The 20609-nt window shown below is 43.3% G+C and overlaps 1 protein-coding gene across 1 annotated transcript in view; it reads right to left on the reverse strand.

Annotated features, from left to right (window-relative positions):
* Positions 1-19527, reverse strand: part of DYTN (dystrotelin) — a 58068-nt gene extending 38541 nt beyond the window's left edge. Inside the window, exons 1-7 of the mRNA XM_021075388.1 lie at positions 19509-19527; positions 14354-14428; positions 10276-10477; positions 9089-9174; positions 8469-8569; positions 2938-3009; positions 2533-2696 (exon numbers count right to left, since the gene is read on the reverse strand). Of these exons, the coding sequence (XP_020931047.1) occupies positions 2533-2696; positions 2938-3009; positions 8469-8569; positions 9089-9174; positions 10276-10477; positions 14354-14428; positions 19509-19527 (719 nt within the window). The remainder of the gene's footprint in view (positions 1-2532; positions 2697-2937; positions 3010-8468; positions 8570-9088; positions 9175-10275; positions 10478-14353; positions 14429-19508) is intronic.

Here is a 20609-nt window from a genome sequence, read left to right on the forward strand (position 1 = left end):
GTAAATGATGTGTGGAGATGCATCTAACATGGTAAATCACATTCATGTCCCTCCAATACCCAATAGAGAAAGAGTTTATTTTTCTCCATAGTGTAGAGGTTTCTCTGGTTTGGCTTGCTTGGTTTCTAAATTGTCTGATCCATCTGTATGTTTTATTGTTTCAATTTCAGTTGTTTGTGAAGCATTTTTCATGAATGAAGTTTCACTGTGTCCTCAGAATTCTCTGCAAATCCAGTTCTTTTTCTCAGCAAAATTAAAACCTGATTTCCAGTTTTATTTTGTTTTTGTTCTTCTGTGGCCACACCAGCAACATATGGAAGTTCCCAGGCCAGGGATCATATCTGAGCCGCAGTTGTGACCTACAGCTGCAGCTGTGGCAATCCCGGATCCTTAACCTACTGTGCTGGGCCGGGGATCAAACCTGTGTCCCAGCACTCCAGAGACATTGCCAATCCTATTCGTGCCACAGCAGGAACTCCCTGATTTCCAGTTTTTGAGTGAACCCAGCAGACCTATTTTCCATTAGCAAGGTGATAATTTATTATCACCTGAGTCCTCATTCCTCCTGCCCCTTTGGCACCCCCTTTTTGATCTGTTTTGACCCCCCAGGGTTGCCCCGGCTCTTTAGCCCTCCCACATCTCCAGCCCATGTAAGGCTGTGATCACTCACCGTTTCAATGGCATCCTGGTGCCTGGCCCACCTTTGCAAGCTTCCTTCTCTCCTCCTCAAGCCTTTAGTAATAACTCAAATCTGGAGTTCCCTTTGTGGCTCAGCGGTTAACAAGCCCAACTAGAATCCATGAGGATGCAGGTTCGATCCCTGGCCTCCCTCAGTGGGCTGGGGATCCAGCATTGCCGTGAGCTGTGGTGTAGGTCAAAGACACAGCTTGGATCCTGCATTGCTGTGGCTGTGGTGCAGGCCGGCAGCTGTAGCTCCAATTTGACCCTTAGCCTGGGAACTTCCATATGCCATGGGTGCAGCCCTAAAAAGTAAATTAATTAATTAAACTTTTTAAAAATAAAGGAAAAGAAAAAAATCACGAAATTGAAAGGAGCCTGGAACAGTATCTCCCTCTTTAACCACAATTGTGACAGCACATAGCATCTCCTAGATTTGGCTGGCAGTTACCCCATCTGAGGACCCCTGAGGCTGTTTTCTGTCCACATAAAGTTACATCCTACAGAAATGCCATCTACGTGGATATCAGAATATCAAGAAGCATACACATCTTCAGATATTTTTCATCAGCAAGCTTTCTTTAAAAAACATAATTAAAACATGTTCCTTTCTGTATTTCTAACTGCAAAGACAAGCCAGGCTCACTCTCCTTCTAATGTGCATGCTCATCCTCCCATCCAAGATGGGGCTTGGATCCCACATGGCTGTGGCTGTGGCGTAGGCCAGCAGCTGTAGCTCTGATTCAGCCCCTAGCCTGGGAACTTCCATATGCCACTGGTGCAGTCCTAAAAAAGCAAACTAATAATAATAATAACTCGAATTTCACTTCCTACAACACCCTTTCCCTAAGATGGGATTTTGACTGTCATCCTCAAAGCTGTGGAAAGATCTGAATCCCCTAGGTCCAAACCTAGCTTTCAAATCTGCCTTCTCCTCAAGGCTAAAAGATCTGGCCTGAGCTGCTCCATAAAGCCTGATCATTCCTTTGGGTTCAAGGAAAGTTCTCAACTGTCTGCACAAGGAGGCACCAGAGCGTCATGGTTGCAAAGCAGGGATTCTGGATTCAGTCTGCAGCCTCTGCCACTTGCTAACCATGTCAGTTCAAGCTTCAATTATTTAGCTTCTCTGCAAATTAGGGATAATAGTACCATCTTTTACACAGAGTTAGAACAAGTTTTACATGAAATGATCCACGTGAACCACACAAACTAACACTTGTTTAACATTTAATAGATGTAAACTATTATTCTTGTTTTTACGGATGGCTCTAAAGTATTGAAAAGGTTTTCCTTGTAACAAAAGACCCTAATTTCGGAGTTCCCATCGTGGCACAGAGGTTAGCAAATCTGACTAGGAACCATGAGGTTGTGGGTTCAATCCCTGCCCTTGCTCAGTGGGTTAACGATCCGTCATTGCCATGAGCTGTGGTGTAGGTCACAGACATGGCTCAGATCCTGCCGTTGCTGTGGCTCTGGCATAGGCTGGCAGCTACAGCTCTGATTAGACCCCTAGCCTGGTGAACCTCCATATGCCGCAGGAGCAGTCCAAGAAACAGCAAAAAAGACCCTAATTTTTCCCCTTAAAGGAATAAAAATGTCTAGGGGTGAGACTATGCATCAGTGTAAGAATTTCATATTCCATTAATTTTAGAAGGTAACATATAATTTATTATCAAGCAGGACCCCTCATGTAGGAAATTATTGACACACACCAGTCTCTCTCCATCCCCCCTGAAATCAACCGAGTTCTCTGGATTGTGAGGAGGGCCACAAAAAGAACCTGGAGAGATGCAGCTCCAGGTCCAGACCCATTTGGAGAGTGACCGTCCGTGTCATACTGATGAATGACTATACCTCAGCCCCGTGATGGGGAAGTTCCCGCAGATTTTACACCGAACAGGGTGAGTGACCATTTCAGTGGCTGACAATCGGTAGCAAGTTGGGAGCCACAGGAGGATGGGAGGCTCGGACTGTAACCATGAGAGGAATTTCTCTTCTTTGATTGCTGGGCTCAGCACCTGAAAAAGAATGGCCTGCTCAGAGGTGTTTCTGGGCATGACTTTGGTCTCCCATAGAGAGGTATTTTCAATTTCTCTCTGGCCTGCTCTTTAAGAAGTTTATCACATGCAAAGTCGGGAGTAAAGTCGACCTCCTAAATTAGGTGGTCTGGGATGCAGTGTGGAGAAACAGGTCTGTGACTTAAAGGGGTCAGCAGATGTGTCTGTCCCCAGCTCCCAGGGACACCCGCGTGGCACTCACCCCTTGGAAACAGCTGCGCGTAGCGCTCTCCACGGAGCACAGAGCTTGACTCTCCCCCACGACAGTCGGGATCTACAAGAGCCAAGAAACTCCATCTCAGCAATAAAGAAATGGAGAAACAGGCGGCCACCAGTCACGCCTGAGTGGGGACACTGATGGCCATAGAGTCACAAGTATTTGGGGTCTGAGACTGGATGAAATAGTCTCAATCCAGGCAAACAAAAATTTTTGTTTTTGTTTTGTGTTTTGCTTTTTAGGGCCACACCTACGGCATATGGAAGTTCCCAGGCTAGGGGTTGAATCAGAGCTGCAGCTGCTGGCCTACACCACAGCCATAGCAAAACAGGATCTGAGCTGCATCTGCTGCCTACACCAGAGCTCACAGCAACACCAGATCCTTAACCCACTGAGCAAGGCCAGGGATCGAACCTGCATCCTCATGGAAACTAGTCGGGTTCCTTACCACTGAGCCACAGTGGGAATTCCTGAAATGTGTGGGGTTTTCACAGTTTATGGATAGAGACGATGAATGAACAAGTGGGAAGAAGTGGGAAAGGGAGGAGGGTGAGAAGAAAGGCTGGCAATTGACGCAGCATAGAGAGGGCTTATGTTGTTTCTCTTCTTATGACCTCCGTCAAATTGTTAATGGGAAAAAGAATGGCTATGTGTATACATATAACTGGTTCACTTTGCTGTACGCCTGAAATGAATACTGTGGTGGAAATCAACAATAAATTGCGAAAATAAGGTATAGAGTGAAAAAAATTATTTAGCCTTTCTTAGCCCTTGTTCACCTCTAAATTGCATATGACCATGATACTGGATTAAACTTCAGGGGAGTTTTAAGGAAATCCTTTCCAAACTCTCTCACGTCCTCTCATTTTAACAAATGTCAGTTTCTGACACAGGGCAGTCATCACTATCCTCGTTTAAAGCAAGAGATAATTGAGATTTGATATTTTGCTCAAGGTAAAACAAATAAACAAATGCACGTTCGCTGCAGAATTGAGATCTTGCTCCAAGACCCCTTCCTCTGTTGAGGGTTCTCCCAAAGCTTTGTCACACCCAGGCCTTCCATGGTATCCTAATGCCTTGATTTACGCTGCCTCAGCCAGGGGTTTCCATCTTTCAATCAGTCACACGGAGGAGTTTAACTAAGGCTCTCAGAACCACCCCCCACCTCCCATCCCCCCGACTGCCAAGATGGTCAGGGACTTGGCCCTGACATTATCTATATGCACAGACACATGTACCTGTCACCTCCATTTACGCCCATTTGGTCGCGGGTCCTAATTTCACGTCTGATGTCTTCTACAGCACAGGCTGTCAGCCGGCATTGCCCGCAAGCTCAGAAGTAATTTCAGAGACCCTCCTGCTGAGTCCATCAACTCGAATAAACATTCTTCTAATCAGGAAAGTGGCACTTAGAACCACTTTGCTGACAATTAGCCAGGCAGAAGTCAACAAACATTTGCGTAATCGTGACAAGATGGCTTGTACTTTAAATTGATAATAACCCTGTCACCAGCTGAACTAAGTAACTCCTCTCTGTGTTATTTGGCTTTTGCCTGAAAAAAAAAGTAACTCATTACCCCGACTTTGGCTTATGAGTACTGATGAACTAACTGGACTACTTATTTGGATGGCGTTTTTGAGCCCTGGGAAAGGGGTTTAACCCGCTTTGTCAAATACGGGAAGTGGATCAGATAGGATCCACTTAGCAGCTCTGTGATGCTGCCACCAGTCACACGAAAACTCACTTCTGAAGTGCATTTTAACCTACATTTTTGGCTTTTAAGTATGTGCATGAAGATTTTGTGAATTAATTGCCCATTTGACTAATGTCTTGCAGGTGTTCTAAGGAAGAATTTGATGTGGCTAGATGGCACGTCACAAGAGCAGAATATCACTTGAAATGATAATTAGGATTCGTGAGGGGGTGGGGTTGAGATTACACAGTGCGGCCTGGAATTCTCTTTGGTAAGCCCATCTCTTGAGCTCTTAATGGGAGCCTACAGGATGGTAATTTGCTATGCAAATCTCCACATTCCTAAAAGATTTCTCTGGAGCCCACTAACACGTGTGGGAGTGGGAGGGAGACAGCACTGCCCCCGAGCTGCCATTTCAGCAGCTCAATGACTTCAGTTAAGCCTGAAACCTGGCCATGTTTTTAGGGCCTGATGGACAGGGACCTAGCCTGGGGCCAGCTGTAGTAGTGAGAAAGCAGCACAGGATTTCTGGAGAAGGAAAAATGCCCCTCTGTCCATCTTCTTTCATGACATTCACCTCCACACTTCAGTTAACGAGTCTGATGGATAAATTTCCCCACTCGCCCTGGATGCCCCCAGCTTGCGTCCTAAGATGTGGGGATGATTGTGGTGGTAGCTCCTTGAGAATCAGCAGAAAACTAGTGATGGAATCCACATGCTGCTGCAGCTACCAGAACAGCTCTTAAATAACTATGATTGATGTTTGAAGCTTAGAAATTAAAAAAAAAAAAAAATCATTTCTCCACTTGAGAAGTAAGAACATCTTAAACGGTGTTTGGAATTCACAGAATACAATTAAATGCTAATTATTACAATCAATAGGAACATAAACTCTTAAGACCAAATCAAAGCAAAGGGAATTTTGGATAGGTTTTTCTAACCCATAATCCATGTGTGATAATCATTCTCTTTACCCACCTCCCAACCCCATCATGACGATGCCCAGTTCAGAATCCTTGGTTCTGAAGGGTACCAGAATATGTCACCCCAAAATATACCTCTATGGTATATGGATTGTTTTGAGCTACAGGTCATTGAGAGCAAGTAGATGCAAGAAAAGCTCTAAAAACAGGGCACAAGTTTTCATTTTGTAAAGAATTTATAAAGGAAATTTCTTTTTACCAATAGTGTCTCCCTCTACCCACCAAGAAGAAGAAGAGGGTTTTTCTTGGTTTTTTGGTGTTGTTTGTTTGTTTGTTTTTGCTTTTTGGAGCTGCACCTTCGGCATATGGAAGTTCCCAGACTAGGGGTCAAATCGGAGCCTATACCACAGCTCATGGTAATGCCTGATTCTTGAGCCAGCCCAAGGATGGAACATGCATCTCTTTGGATATCAGTTTGGTTTACCACTGAGCCACAATGGCAACTCCAAGAGGAAGATGTTTAACCGTGCTTATTAAGGGAGAGAGAGTTGACTTAAATCTGCATAACAAAACTTACTAAACGACCCTTGTTTACCATCTATTCACCTTCTCCTAACTTGCCTCCCCCCACCACCCCACCCAGCCCAGAGTCCCTTTTCCTTTGTTTAGTGTAAAATAATTTACAACCTAAATTCTATCCACCTCTTTGAGTTACTCATCCCTGGGTGTTCCCATGTATATGCACCATACACATTAATGAATTTTGGTTTGTTTTTCTCTTGCTAATCTATCTTTTGCTGGTCTAATTACCCGGCCCCAGTTAGAGATTTTAAGATGGTGAGGGGAAAAGAATGTTCTTCTCCCCTGTAGTCCAGACCCAGGAGAAAAATGACAGAAAGTTACTGTAGCTTCATAGTGCAGAAAACCTAGTTTGAAGACATTACAGGGGCTTGAAGAAGAACAGAGACATCCTGCAAACAGAAGCAAAAGAAATAGTGGGACAGCAACCACTAGTTCATGAGACAGTCCAGAGCCTGCTTAACCCATTTACAGAAGATCTTGCTTGGTTACATCATTTTAAATCATTTTTAACATTTAAGAAACATATTTACTTTAAGGAGGTTAAATCCCCTTGCCTAGTATGGATAAAAATAATGTCACATTTGCACAATCTTAAGGCACAGGAAATAACGGAAATCAACAGTTTGAGTATTCAGGGTTGCATTTCATCTATGTTTTCATTAAGCTTTTACTGAAAGCCTTAGTACTAGGCACTTTTCAAGCCACTGGAGACATAAACATGAATGAGATGGGATTCTTATCCTTGAGAAGCAGTCTAGTGGAAAAAGCATATATCTGGAGTTCCTGCCATGGCACAGCAGAAACGAATCTGACTAGCGTCCATGGGGATGTGGGTTCGATCCCTGGCCTCAATTAGTGGGTTAAGGATCCAGCGTTGCCTTCAGCTGTGGTGTAGGTCGCAGAAGTGGCTTGGATCCTGCGTGGCTGTGACTGTGGTGTAGACCAGCAGCTGCAGCTCCAATTCAACCCCTAGCCTGGGAACTTCCATATGCCATGGGTACGGCACTAAAAAGACAAAAGAAAAGAAAAGAAAAGAAAAGAAATAAAAAGCATATATCTAGGACATACTGGCAACAGAATTTGACATGCACTGTAACACAGTTATGTACAAGGAGTTAAAAAGCTTTAAGTGGGGAGGCAACTAATATTTGAGTGATCTTGAAAGATATGCAGTATTTGTGGAGTTCCCATCATGACTCAGTGGAAACGAATCTGACTAGCATCCATGTGCAGGCAGGTTCGATCCCTGGCCTTGCTCAGTGGGTTAAGGAACCGGTGTTGCTGTGAGCTATGGTGTAGGTTGCAGATGTGGCTCGGATGCTGCATTGCTGTGGCTGTGGCATAAGCCAGCAGCTGTGGCTCTTATTCGACTCCTAGCCTGGGAATCTCCGTATGCCACGGGTATAGCCCTAAAAAGCAGGAAAAAAAAAAAAAAAGATACACAGTATTCGTCAAGTGAAAGGAAAGGCAGTGGTGTTGTAGACCGACACAACTGCAGAAGCCAGGCATGGAGAATTTGGAGCATGGCAGGTACAGTAGGGATTTTGATATGCAGCAGTGACAAGGCTGTAAGGAGTGAAATATGCAAAAGAAACCACTGGGTATCTTTTTCAATAGGGATTAACTGAACCTATAAAGACTATGTATCACTGTCTTTGACTAGGCTATTTTAAAATTATGAAGAGATTAAAGTCAACTTGTAGACAAGGTACAATGCAAATAATTCTTATCTGTAGATGTGAAAGTAAATTCTGTCCTGGTTGAGGGACAGCCCTCCCCTTCCTCTCAAAGCCAGTTTTGTGTCCAACCTGCAAATTCGTTTGTAACATTCTTAATCTAGCAGTTAGTCTGTTCTTTGGTTATTTCTTCCAACTAGTTGTAACCTCCACTGGAGCCCTCTTTTAATTAATAAACTACTAATTTTTCTGAATACATGTTCATTTTATAGTTGTATAAGAATCTGGATTTTACCTCTTTTTGAAAAGAGAAGGATTGGGTCAAATCATGAATGCTTTGATTGGGATGCTAAGGAGTTTAGACCTTATTCTATGGACAGAAATGGCCGGTGAAGAATTTTAGGCATGGAGGAGTCACTGGCTGTGGTGTGAAGGCAGAGTTGGAGGAAGGGGAGGCTTGAGCTGTGAAAACCAGCTAGGAAGCAATTGTGATAGACTAGCCTATTTTCGGATAATAGTGGCTAGAGAGGAGACAGTTCTATATTTAGGTAGAACTGATACTGTAAAAATCAGATCCTTTCTGATAAATGTGACCAAAATAACTGGAACAAATTTAGAGTTCCTAAGCATTAGAGATTTACCTGTTGTAGATCTGTTAGTAGGTTTCTCAAAACTCTTCGAGTCATGCGTGCCCCAGAATCATAACCTCCCCTGATATTTTCTGCATAGAGCTGAAAAAGAGCTAGAGACATAAAGGGAGGAAAGATATCTTTAAATTGAAGGCTCACAATGTATCTTCGAAGAATACGTGCTTTGAATTCTAAACAGTTTATTTGTGGGTTTAAAGGAGAAAGGAAAGGAAAAGTGGTATTTCTTGATTATTTGCTGGTTATTTAGAAGGCTCCCCAAACCAAATAATCTGATAACTGCTGAAAATCCATTCACATTTCAACTTTGTGATAATTCAGCCCATCCATGATGAAGACCATAAGGTTGGTAAATGGTGATGGGAGGAGAGTCTGCCTTTAAAGGAATAATAACCACTGGTGCCTGGATAATCTCTACGCAAATAAATATCAAGGATAACTGAATTACGAATAGTTAGAAAGCATAGATCCACATCTTGAAAAATTCAAAGTCATGCCGCAGAGATGCCGAATCAGAGCAGTGTTGCTGGGATAGAGGGGTGAGTGAAGATTATGTGTTGGAGACATCGGGAGGTCACTGCACTTCAGACACGCCAAACTCCTACATATGTTACCTCTGTATTTTGTAAGAGGGCTGTCCCCTGAGAGGGCAATCAGGGCAGCGGCTGCAGGTGCAAGCTTGAGAAAACCCGTTCCCGCGCTACATGGCAACAAAATACAGACAGAGAATGGGAAAGGCAGGGTTATTCTCGATAAAGTGGTTTATAGAAACCATGGCTATGAACGGATGCTTCTGATATGGCATTCCAAGTTCACACTTTTCATGGTCTGTTTTCCTTTATCTAGAATGTGACAAGACTAAGGATTGAATGACAATATTTCATCCTTCTTTTATTCATGTGTTCAGCAAATGTTTATTGGGTGCTTCCTCTGGACATAGCACTGTACTAGGCACTGGGGACCCAGGGGTCTACCCTGTCTTCATGGACCAGGCAGTTTCACCTCCTTTAGGGCTCATGAGCCAGGACATCAAACAACAGAGACAAGGACAAAAGGCAGGCAGAAGGAGCAAAATTGTGTATCATTATTATTATTAGAACCCAATCACCCTTTGCCTACTGGCCGTGCAGTCTCCAAACCTACCAATGTATCAAAGGCCTCTTCCACCACGTAAGGACACAGACAAAAGACGGCCCTCTCTCTTCCCAGAATTGGGTTCTCACCAGTGCCTTGACCTCGGACTTCCTAGCCTCCAGGTCTGTGAGAAAGAAATGTCTGTGGTTTAAGGCACCCAGTCTATGGTATTTTGGGGGAGCCGTCCAAACAGACAAAGACAATAGGCTAGCCATTTATGCACATGTTATTCAACCTTGTCCCACAAACAGAAGCTGAATTTGTTATAAAGTAATAAGCAAAGAAATAAACCACTGGGGACTCAGGAGAAAAGTGTAATTATACACCCACACACACACACATGTATACACATATATGTATATATAAACACACACATAATTGCCCTAGCAAAATTTGTGCATGTTTCTCTGAGCAAAAATGAATTTGTCTGAAAATTGTGGCTTTTCTCCCTTTTGCTCTCCATGAATCACTTATATTAGCGAGGTGGATAAGCATGCACATTTTTGCTCCCCTCTGGAATGAGGAGTACATTTGAGGAAAACAAACAAAGAAGCCTTTTTATATATATGAAACCTTGAGCAAACATCAGACAACCCTAACCAGTCAATGACCAGAGGCAACTAACTCCCCCCACCGAGAGGTCACAGCATGGACTCCTTGCCCTCACCTGTCATACATCGTCGTGAGCAGGCTCAGAGTGAGCTCCGAAGCTCTGGGGTGCACCTGTCCTGGTTTTTCCACCCTGACTCTCTGAAACAGCTCCTGCAGAGCCTGAAAAATCTGCTGCACAGAGAGTGTGCTCCCTCTTGCCTCCTGGAGACTTTGACGTAGCAGGACATGTTGAATTAGAGAACTGTCAGTCAAGTCCACTGTAGGAAGGAGAGGAAGAGCTGCATCATTTCTGATGGGAACAAAAGGTTTAAACAAGTAAACGTTACCCAGTCTTTTTTTTTTCTTTTTCTTTTTCTTTTTAAATGGCCGCACCCATTTAAATTTCCCAGGGCCGAGAACAGTCCTGAATCCGAGCCACAGCTGCTGCAACCTTGGGCCCAGGGATCCAACCAGCATCTCTGCAGCATCCCCGAGTCACTGCACTCGGATTCTTAACCCACTGTGCCACTGCAGGAACTCCTAATCTAGTCTTTGACGAAGACTTTTTTTTTTTTTAGAGTGTTTTTGTTTGTTTGTTTTATTATTTTACTTTATTATTATTATTATTGTCTTTTTGCTATTTCTTGGGCCTCTCCTGCAGCATATGGAGGTTCCCAGGCTAGGGGTCTAATTGGAGCTGTACCACCAGCCTACGCCAGAGCCACAGCAACGCAGGATCCAAGCCGCATCTGTGACCTACACCACAGCTCACGGCAACGCCGGATCCTTAACCCACTGATCAAGGCCAGGGATTGAACCTGCAACCTCATGGTTCTTAGTTGGATTTGTTAACCACTGAGCCACTATGGGAACTCCTAATGAAGACTTTTTAATGGCGTCTATTTTCTTTAAAGGGAATTAGATATGACCACTCTTAGGATACATATGTCTTGTGTATAATTCAGCCATTACTATTCTGATAGTCAGTTTGATGTTGGAAAAGTACGTCAGAGGATAAAGCACCGTTCAAACATTATTCCCAGTATAATTGCCAGGATGTGGCTTTATAGAAGGAAATTAAAAGGGAAAGAAGTGGGAAACTTGAAGATGGTCTTCCAAGGATGTTGAGACACTGTGGTGAAAAGGTGGGAAAAACATTTTTATACTCTTTATTAAGTGGCTGAAGCAAGTTCACTTTTCATGTTCAAATGTTCTTTTTCCGGTCCACAGCTTAACTTGAGAAGGAATATTGTGTATTCAAATGCAATTACCTTACTTTAAAACAAAACACATTTGGGAGTTCTCTTGTGGTGCAGCAGGGTAAGGATCTGGCACCGTCACTGCAGCAGCCCAGGTCACTGCTATGGCAAGGGGTTCGATCCCTGGCTGGGGAACTTCCAAGTGCCATGGGTGCGACCCAAAAAAACAAAACAAAACAATCAACACTCTCTATAAAAGAGCAGCTGCTGAATTATCAGACTCTCTAGATCTGACCTTTGCCTTAGTCATATTTATTTTTTTGATGCTGATTCCTTCTGTATTGTTATCCAGGAAGGCATTTAATAAAGCTAAAATTGCTTACAAAAAATAATGGTTTACTTCTTATATATATATTTATCACTTTTCCCTAAAAGTTTTATAAGGCAATGAATGTAAGGAAGAATGAAGGTTTCTTGCAGATGAAGAATGGCAGACAAAATTAATAAACACCCCCTTGCCATCTGAGAGATGGGGATGGCGGTGGCACCAAAAGCTGCTGGCATTTAAAATGCTCAAGCCTGTGAAATGATAAAAACCAGCACTTCTCTCTACTTCGTAAATCAACCTCGCAGATAAGAAATCTAGCAAGTATAATAAAAAGTTTTATTTGTTCTCTGATACTGCTTTTAAGGGGTGAGTCTAAGGAAGTGAAGAGTAGGTTTCGGGATGTGACTTTAATAAAAACCTGGCTGCAGGTGGTGGAGGCTGCAAACTCTTTTATCGTTATTCAATCGCAAAACCTATCACCTCAGCCTGGCATGCTGTACACAGGGTGCTGTGTCTTCTGCTGAGAGCTCTGTATTACAGCAAAACAGATAATAGTGGTGGCTATTAATCTCACCACCAGATTTGTGCCGTGATGCTCTCTAGCTCTCCAGATTCTGCTGCCTGGAGCTCTTGATATGCTTTATCTTGGTGTTTGGGAGTTTTTTTTGTTTCCCAATTTTTGTTTGGATATTTTTTATAGGTAGAACTTTTCGACTTCTGATTTTCTATGTTGTTACTATTTCCTGCTTTATTTATAGTCATGCTTATAACGCCAGGTGTAATAAAAAGCTCAGAAGGGTACATCCTCAAATCCCCCAGTCTGCACACACCTAGGCGTTAACGATGGCAGCTCGTATGAACTTTGGCTGCTAACTTTCTTTCATAGGAGACGACCTCCAGGAAAATAGCATTACTGAGGGTCAATCTTCATGGCACGACCTACTTTTTGTTGATTTCTGGGATAATATAAGTGGTTTGTCTACCTCAGGGATTTTCAAAAAGTGGGTTAAGGTATAGACAAGAATACCTTTTTCAAAGGACCCTTACCCAGAAGGACAATACGGAAGACAGAGAAAGACAGAGTTGTTCTGGTAGGGGAGCTAAGAGTCTGTTGGGTTTTCCTGACCAGCTCAAACCTCTTTTTCCCACCTTGCGGACCCTTTCTTACCCCACCTCACACCTAAGTCTACTTTGAGAAACACAACTTGAAAACCATGGGTCGATCAAATTTATTATAGGCAGAAGGCAAAATATAAAACATTTCAAACTTCAGGAGAGGTGTAACACAATTTCGTTTAGGTCTGCTGTAATATATGTCATCAACCATTTCACATGATGTGATTTTTTTTTTTTTTTGTATTTTCTAGGGCTGCACCCGCTGCATATGGAGGTTCCGAGGTTAGGGGTTGAATCGGAGCTGTATCCACTGGCCTATGCCAGAGCCACAGCAACGCGGGATCTGAGCCACACCTGCGACCCACACCACAGCTCACAGCAACACCGGATCCTTAACCTGCTGAGCAAGGCCAGGGATCAAACCTCATAGTTCCTAGTCGGATTCATTAACCACTGCACCACGGCGGGAACTCCCATGATGTGATTTTTTTTTTAATGCAATATAGAACTTACTATGCAGTAAAGGAGCTGATCAGAAATCAAGAACTTTAGACATACTCAATGCCTACTGTTTTGCTCAGCCAGGACCCTAGTCATTTCACGTTGGAGGATTTTTATAGGATAAACATTTTTTACCATATATTACCTTATTTTGCCTGGATAACAGCATAGGAAAAGAGACTATGGCGTTTGATCAGATAAATGCTAATGCCAAAGAGCAGTTCTCAGGGAACTCTCGAGAGATTTTTTAAACTTTATGGCCTGAGGATTACTCATCTGAATTTACTTTTGCGTGTTCAGGGAGAAATAGGAGGTACAATTTAAAATGCAAATCTTAAGTGGTAGAAGGAATTTAGAAAAGTTTATATGTGAATCTACAAGTTAGATTAAACTAACTTATTTTGTAATTGTATTTTGCATCAATATTGATGTCCTGAAAAGAAAACAAACAAAAAATTTTTCCAGAAACCAAGTAGGAAAAATTTGTTAAAGAATTAAAATCCTGGCGTTCCCATTGTGGCTCAATGGTTAACGAAGCCAACTAGTATCCATGAAGTTGCTGGTTCCATCCCTGGCCTTGCTCAGTGGGTTAAGGATCCTGAGTTGCCATGGTCTGTGGTGTAGGTTGCAGTGTGGCTTGGATCCCGAGTTGCTGTGGCCGTGTCATAGGCTGGCAGCTGCAGCTCTAATTTGACCTTTAGCCTGGGAACTTACATATGTGGCAGATGTGGCCCTACAAAAAAAAGAAACCCCCCCAAAACACCAAAAAGACTTAAAATCCTCACCCCCAAATTATTGTCTATCGTCAGTCAGCAAAGCTGCCAATGGGTTGAGCATACAAGGTGTATCTTCCCTACCCCATCTTCTTTGTTACAAGGAGGGTAAATGCACAGCTCCAATCTTTTGGATCCGGCAGTCACTCACATGGGGGAGTTTTTGGTTCTCTATGAATTTTACGCGACACATCAGGGTCAGATTATTTCAAGTGTTTCAAGAGAGCCTGGACTTACACTGGCACAGGGTTTGTAGGGATCGTAGTTTGAAGGCTGTTCTATAAATGGAATTCTCAATGCTGTTAAGAGCATCTGTAAAGAAAACATGAAATGTCATACATAAAGGGCGGTCTCATTAGATAAATCCCACATCCTGGAAAGAAATCCTGGAGCGTATGTAGCTCTACTTTATTTTCCAGGTGAGGAAGTCAAGGCCTAGGGCTCTCTTTCCTACCTGGGAACAAATAATGGCCCACACTACCTTGGGCTGCGAGTGATCCTAGTGAGCTTCCTCTGAGCCCAACGAACTGAGGAATGCCCCTAGGAGGATACTCATCCATGAAGCTGTCCACTTTTTATGGTAAAGGGAAATGCCCTTATGAAACAATAGGATAGACAACTATCGGAGTTCCCATTGCGGTGCAGGGGAAATGAATCCGACTAGCATCCATGAGGATGCAGGTTCCATCCCTGGCCTCGCTCAGTGGGTTAAGGATCTGGCCTTGCCATGAGCTGAGGTGTAGGTTGCAGAGGTGGCTCAGATCTGGCTTTGCTGTGGTTGTGGCGTAGGCCAGTGGCTACAGCTCCAATTCTACCCCTAGCCTGAGAACCTCCATATGCCTTGGGTTTGGCACTAAAGATCAAAAAAAAAAAAAACCAATAAAACAAAAAAACTGTAGAATGCTCACTCAGTTTGTTAATATATTCTAATCATATGTACACACATGTATTTATACATCTATGAAAATGACTCAAAAGCTATCCAGGCATTCATTTAGCAAACTTTTTAAAAAACTTTCTTGAAATATTTTTTTCTTTTGTCTCCCTTTTCTTGTTCCCTGAGAGGAAGAATACAGGGGGATGATGTGGGCAGGGGGCATGTCTGAGAGCTTCTGTTTTCTTTATGAAATTGGGGACAGGTTCACTCAGAGTTGGGAGGAGCTGGTAGGAATGGGAAAGATTTGGAATTGTTGCAACAGGCAGTGAGAGAGGAAACCAGATTTGGAAAGAAACGCCAAGCAACTTTGCATCTCTGATATTTCCTGTGATAACATATTTCGATTAAATAAACTTTATAGCCAACATGCTCACTTTGAGGCAAGGTTTCTCATGCAAACAAGCTTTGAGCCCACAAGTTACTTCTATTTATAATGCTGAAGGGAAGACGCCTTGAGGAAAATAAAACTAGCTTCAAATTTATTGTCAGTTGATTACCATAAAACTCAGGACATTGGGAGTAACTGGTATGTAGGCTGGAGAAGAGTTTGTGACAAGAAACACAACCTGCTCTTTCGCCTTTGCTAAGCAGGTCCTGAGCAAGGGATTGATCTGGGGATTGCACTGATTCAAACATATGTGGCAGGGTCATTTATGGTGATACTAATTTCTTCCTTGTTCTTACAGCAGTGGGAGAACTTAAAGAATGAAAAAGCAATGTTTCTATGCCCATTTCTGCGTGGGTGTTCCAAGGTCTACGCTCTTTTTACTCCTCTGGGAGATTTACCAGCTTTTCAGCAGCCAGTGGTTTGGGAGTCATCCAAGAATCAGTGCCACCCCTGGAAACAGGAGAGTTGGAATCAATACTACCAGAATTTCATGGATGAAGATCAGAGGCATGTTGTTCTTCCAAAGTAAAATTGGTGCACGAGTTCACCAGAAGAGATGTGACCAGATGCTAGGTGGCCAGAAGAGCAGGTGACCCATATATGTAGATATTCTGGAATTTCCTTCCATGGTCTGAATCTCAACCTTATCCTCTATCCTGACTCCTCCTCCCTGACCCATATGTATAGACATTCTGGAGTCTCCCCTGCCTTTGAAAAACAATCTTGATTTCAGTGTTGTTCTAGCGATGACTCTCTTTTTCCTGGAGGGAGAAAGAGGCCAATACCTGGACATAAAGGTGGGAGATGCCCCCCTGGGGTGAAGTTTGGGGGCTGTTTCCAGGGCTGCCCTTTCCAGCAGTTCTCCGGGTGGAGGGAATTGGTGGCGTGGTGTAACCAGGGAGACCAGACACCACTCTGAGCAAGGATTTCTCTGTCCAGTCTTGGCATGGAGTCCATGTCTTCAAGTGGACCCCAGAGGCAAAGGCAAAGAGCAGAGGGAGTGGTGGCCATGATGGCACTTCAGACCAGATGTTCTGAACCCTTCAAACCAGATGTTCTGAACCCTTCAGACCAGATGTTCAGGATTCAACACCAAACAGTTTCTGTCTGTCTTGGGATTGCTGCTTCCTACACTTAATTCAGTCTAAATGTCATGCCAAGCTACAGTGACCTAAGTATCATTTGGAAAAGGCTGTTTCTTGCCCTTGACTGTTGTGGGGCAAGGTCCTGGCTGTTCCACACCTGGATATTAAGTGCCAGGCATGATGCTAAGCCACCCAGGGGATTATGGTGCTGAACCAGGTCCCATCCACACTTGAGTCATTACAACACACCCCTGGCTTCTCCATAAACATGTATTGATTCACTGACTAATATATGATGAGGAGTTCCCGTCGTGAGGCAGTGGTTAACAAATCCGACTAGGAACCATGAGATTATTGGTTCGATCCCTTGCCTTGCTCAGTGGGTTGAGGATCCGGTGTTGCCGTGAGCTGTGGTGTAGGTCACAGATGTGGCTTGGATCCCGCATTGCTGTGGCTCTGGTGTAGGCCAGAAGATACAGCTCCGATTGGACCCCTAGCCTGGGAGCCTCCATATGCTGCAGGAGTGGCCCCAGAAAAGGCAAAAAGACACACACACACAAATACATACATATATATATATATATATATATGATGATGAGACTAAGACACCTACCTTGGGGGAATGTGGGCTGTGCCTAATGTCATGAAACAAGGTAACTTCTTTAAAAACCCTCCGTGTCTTGTTTTTTCTTTTTTGAACAGGTGTAAACCAGAACAAAGACCCACAGTTTACTGTCTTTTGTTGTTTAATATTTCCCTCTATTTTAAAAATGCTTAGTTCTCAGATAAGAGTCCAGCATGAGAGTAGGGGAGGAGTCGCACCACTGCACTAAGTCCGGAGAAGGAAAAACAAAGAGAGAGTGGCCGTAAGAGTGTGGACATGACTTACAAAAATGTAATACCCAACATTGTTTTTCCTTCTTGGAATTTGGCCAATTTTTGCGCCCTGGTTCTTCTCAAATGCACCACAAAATACAGAGAATCAGCAAACTAGGGAGTCTGCAGGTGCCCAGATGCTGCTCTTGGTGGAAGAGTGATTCTATAGCTGCTCTACCATCTGGCCCATCACACTCCTGTCAAATTAGGTTTTGCAGTGTCATCTGATGAAGTTATGTGGCATAACATGGCAAGCTGTGATAGAGCAGGCAGGGAGAGTGAATGAGAGTCCCAGGTCATTCATCAGCAGCCCTGCTTCCTCAAGGCTCCTTCTTCTTCTTCTTTTTTTTTTTTTTTTTTTTTTTTTTTTCCTTTTTTCCTGCTGACAGGAGAAAACTCAAAAAGGAAGAAAATGCTGGATGTGTCAGGCCCAAAGCTATAAACAGAGTAATCTGAGATATTCAAAGACATAATAATACAAGCTACATAGGGTCTTGTTCATGGAAGCAATTTGACTGGGAAACGTGTTTTGCTTCCAGTGATTCTTATTTTGCTGAGCCGAATCTATCCATGTCATTTTCTACAGATACTGAGAGTGTACAAAAATTTCTCTCAACTCTCCATCATCCAGTTGGATGAGCCAGAAATAGAAATTTTAGTCCAGTGATCCTCAAAGTGTGGTCTGAGGTGGGCGGCACCAGCGGGGTCTGGAAACTTGTGAGAAATGCACGTTCTGGGTCCCTACCCTGGACCCACGAGTCACAAACCCTGGAGATGGAGCCCAGCATTTTAACAAACCCTCCAGGTGATTCGGACGCACACACACTGCATTTAAGAAACACGCCTTTGGGGAGAGAAGATTGGGCTTTGACTGCTTTGTATTAAGCTTACTTATATGAAAGCCCAACTTTGAGAAACCCAAAGATAATTTGAACCATTCAGGATGTTGTTCCAAACAAATAACTTGAGATATTATGGAATTTTATATAAAACAAGCCATGTTAGCAATCTAGATTTTATTTTATTTTATTTTGTCTTTTTAGGGCCACACCCACGGCATATGGAGGTTCCCAGGCTAGGGGTTGAATTGGAGCTACGGCTGCCGGCCTACCCCAGAGCCACAGCCACGCCAGATCCAAGCCGAGTCCGAGACCTATACCACAGCTCACAGCAATGCCAGATCCTTAAGCCACTGAGTAAGGCCAGGGATCGAACCCGCAACCTCATGGTTCCTAGTCGGATTTGTTTCCGCCATGCCACGACAGGAACTCCAACAATCTGGATTCTAGCTGGGGGATAAGGCTGCAACTAGATCCAGCAATAAAATGTCATAAGCCAGTCCTGGGCCTATCCTAGTATTCAGAGATGCTGGAAGAAAAAGAAATTAATTTCTCCATATCCATTTATCAACTATTCATATAGTAACAGCTGTGAGATTTTACTCTCACCTTTGGCTGCATATGCTACTGTCAACTTAGTCCTGACATTAAAATAGCTAGAGTGATGTCATTTTAATTGTCGACTATGAAGTCATATGTATACACATATATACATATATATATGATAAGCCACTTTTCATGTATTTGCATAGCAATTTAAAGTGCAATCATATTGAGATCAAGTCTATTGCGATTTTTAGTGCTTTGGAGACAACAGACCAAATACCCTTTTTTTTTCTACTTTTTAGGGCTGCACTCATGGCATATGAAGGTTCCCAGGCTAGGGGTCTCATCAGAGCTACAGCTACTGGCCTACACCACAGCAACGCCAGATCCGAGCCGCATCTGTGACCTATGCTACAGCTCACAGCTACGCCGGATCCTTAACCCACTCACTGAGCGAGGCCAGGGATCAAACCGGTTCCCTCTTGGTTCCCAGTTGGATTCGTTTCCACTGTGCCATGACAGGAACTCCACCTAATACTCTTTAATACATTATGAATTTCTGTTTAGAAAGAAGAGAAAGTCTTTTCAGTCACCCAGTAGTTTTTCAGCTACGCATTTGCCAAATGCCACTCTTCTGTAATCTGGAAGTCTGAAAATACAACATCTGCGCCTAATTTTTCGGTTTGCTAACTGTGCCCAGAAACTTAATAATAATACTTACCTTGTTTATCTGGGTCCATTTGAGAAATTTCCTGGAATGACAGATGGATGACACGAGGGTCGTCGTACCTGGAAATGAACCAACAGTTTAAGGAGGAGGTTTCGCAGTGGATGGATGGAGGGTCGGGGGCAAAAAGGCAGCCAAACAAAGTCACTTCACTTGTGAAGTGATGACTACCAGTTGTTCAGGGAGACTGAGATCTCCTGGGAGGATAAAAAATTAGGAAATCGGGAGAGAGGCTTCTTATACTGGTCCCGTCTCTAGGGATTTAGAGCTGTATCTCAGACACTGGAAACGGCTCCCAAAATTAATATACTCAATACTCGGAACTTTCAAGGCATTATAAAATTTTAAGAGTGGGCTCGATTCTCATCTCCAGGAAATAGACATTTACTTGAATTTTGAAGGACAAAATATAAAGTGCTCAATGCTTAAATTTCAAATAGCACTACTAAGTAACTCTACATATTAAGTACTTGAGAAATATTATCCATTTGAACACCTTATCACATATGAGTGTATGTATAAATATAGAATTCAGTTTGCTTTCAATAAAAAGAATGGGTCTATGTTTTAATAAAATCTTATACAGTTCTTAGAATAAAGACCTTTCTTAATATAAGTTAAAAACTATTTTTAAAAGTGATAGGTTCGGAGTTCCCTTCGAGGCTCAGCAGTTAACAAACCTGACTAGCATCTATGAGGATGTGGGTTTGATCCCTGGCCTCGCTCACTGGGTTAAGGATCCAGAGTCGCCTTGAGCTGTGGTGTAGATCGAAGACGCTGCTCGGATCCCATTTTGCTGTGGCTGTGGTATGGGCCGGCAGCTACAGCTACAATTGGACCCTAGCCTGAGAACCTCCATATGCCGCAGGTGCAGCCCTTAAAAGGACAAAAGAAAAACAACAACAAAAAAGTTGTAGCAAGAGCAGTCGAGTTAGAACCCTTCTCGGTGTAGAAGTGCTCCCCCAGCCCTTCCTGAAGCCCCAAGGTAAGTGCCGAGGAGCCCAGCCTCCCAACCTATCATTGGTGCACCTGAGGACACAATCCCTCTGCCTCCAGGACAGGTCCTTACCTTCTTAGTTTCCTTGGAGAAGCAAT

This window comes from Sus scrofa, chromosome 15 (assembly GCF_000003025.6).
Source record: "Sus scrofa isolate TJ Tabasco breed Duroc chromosome 15, Sscrofa11.1, whole genome shotgun sequence".
NCBI lineage: Eukaryota > Metazoa > Chordata > Mammalia > Artiodactyla > Suidae > Sus > Sus scrofa.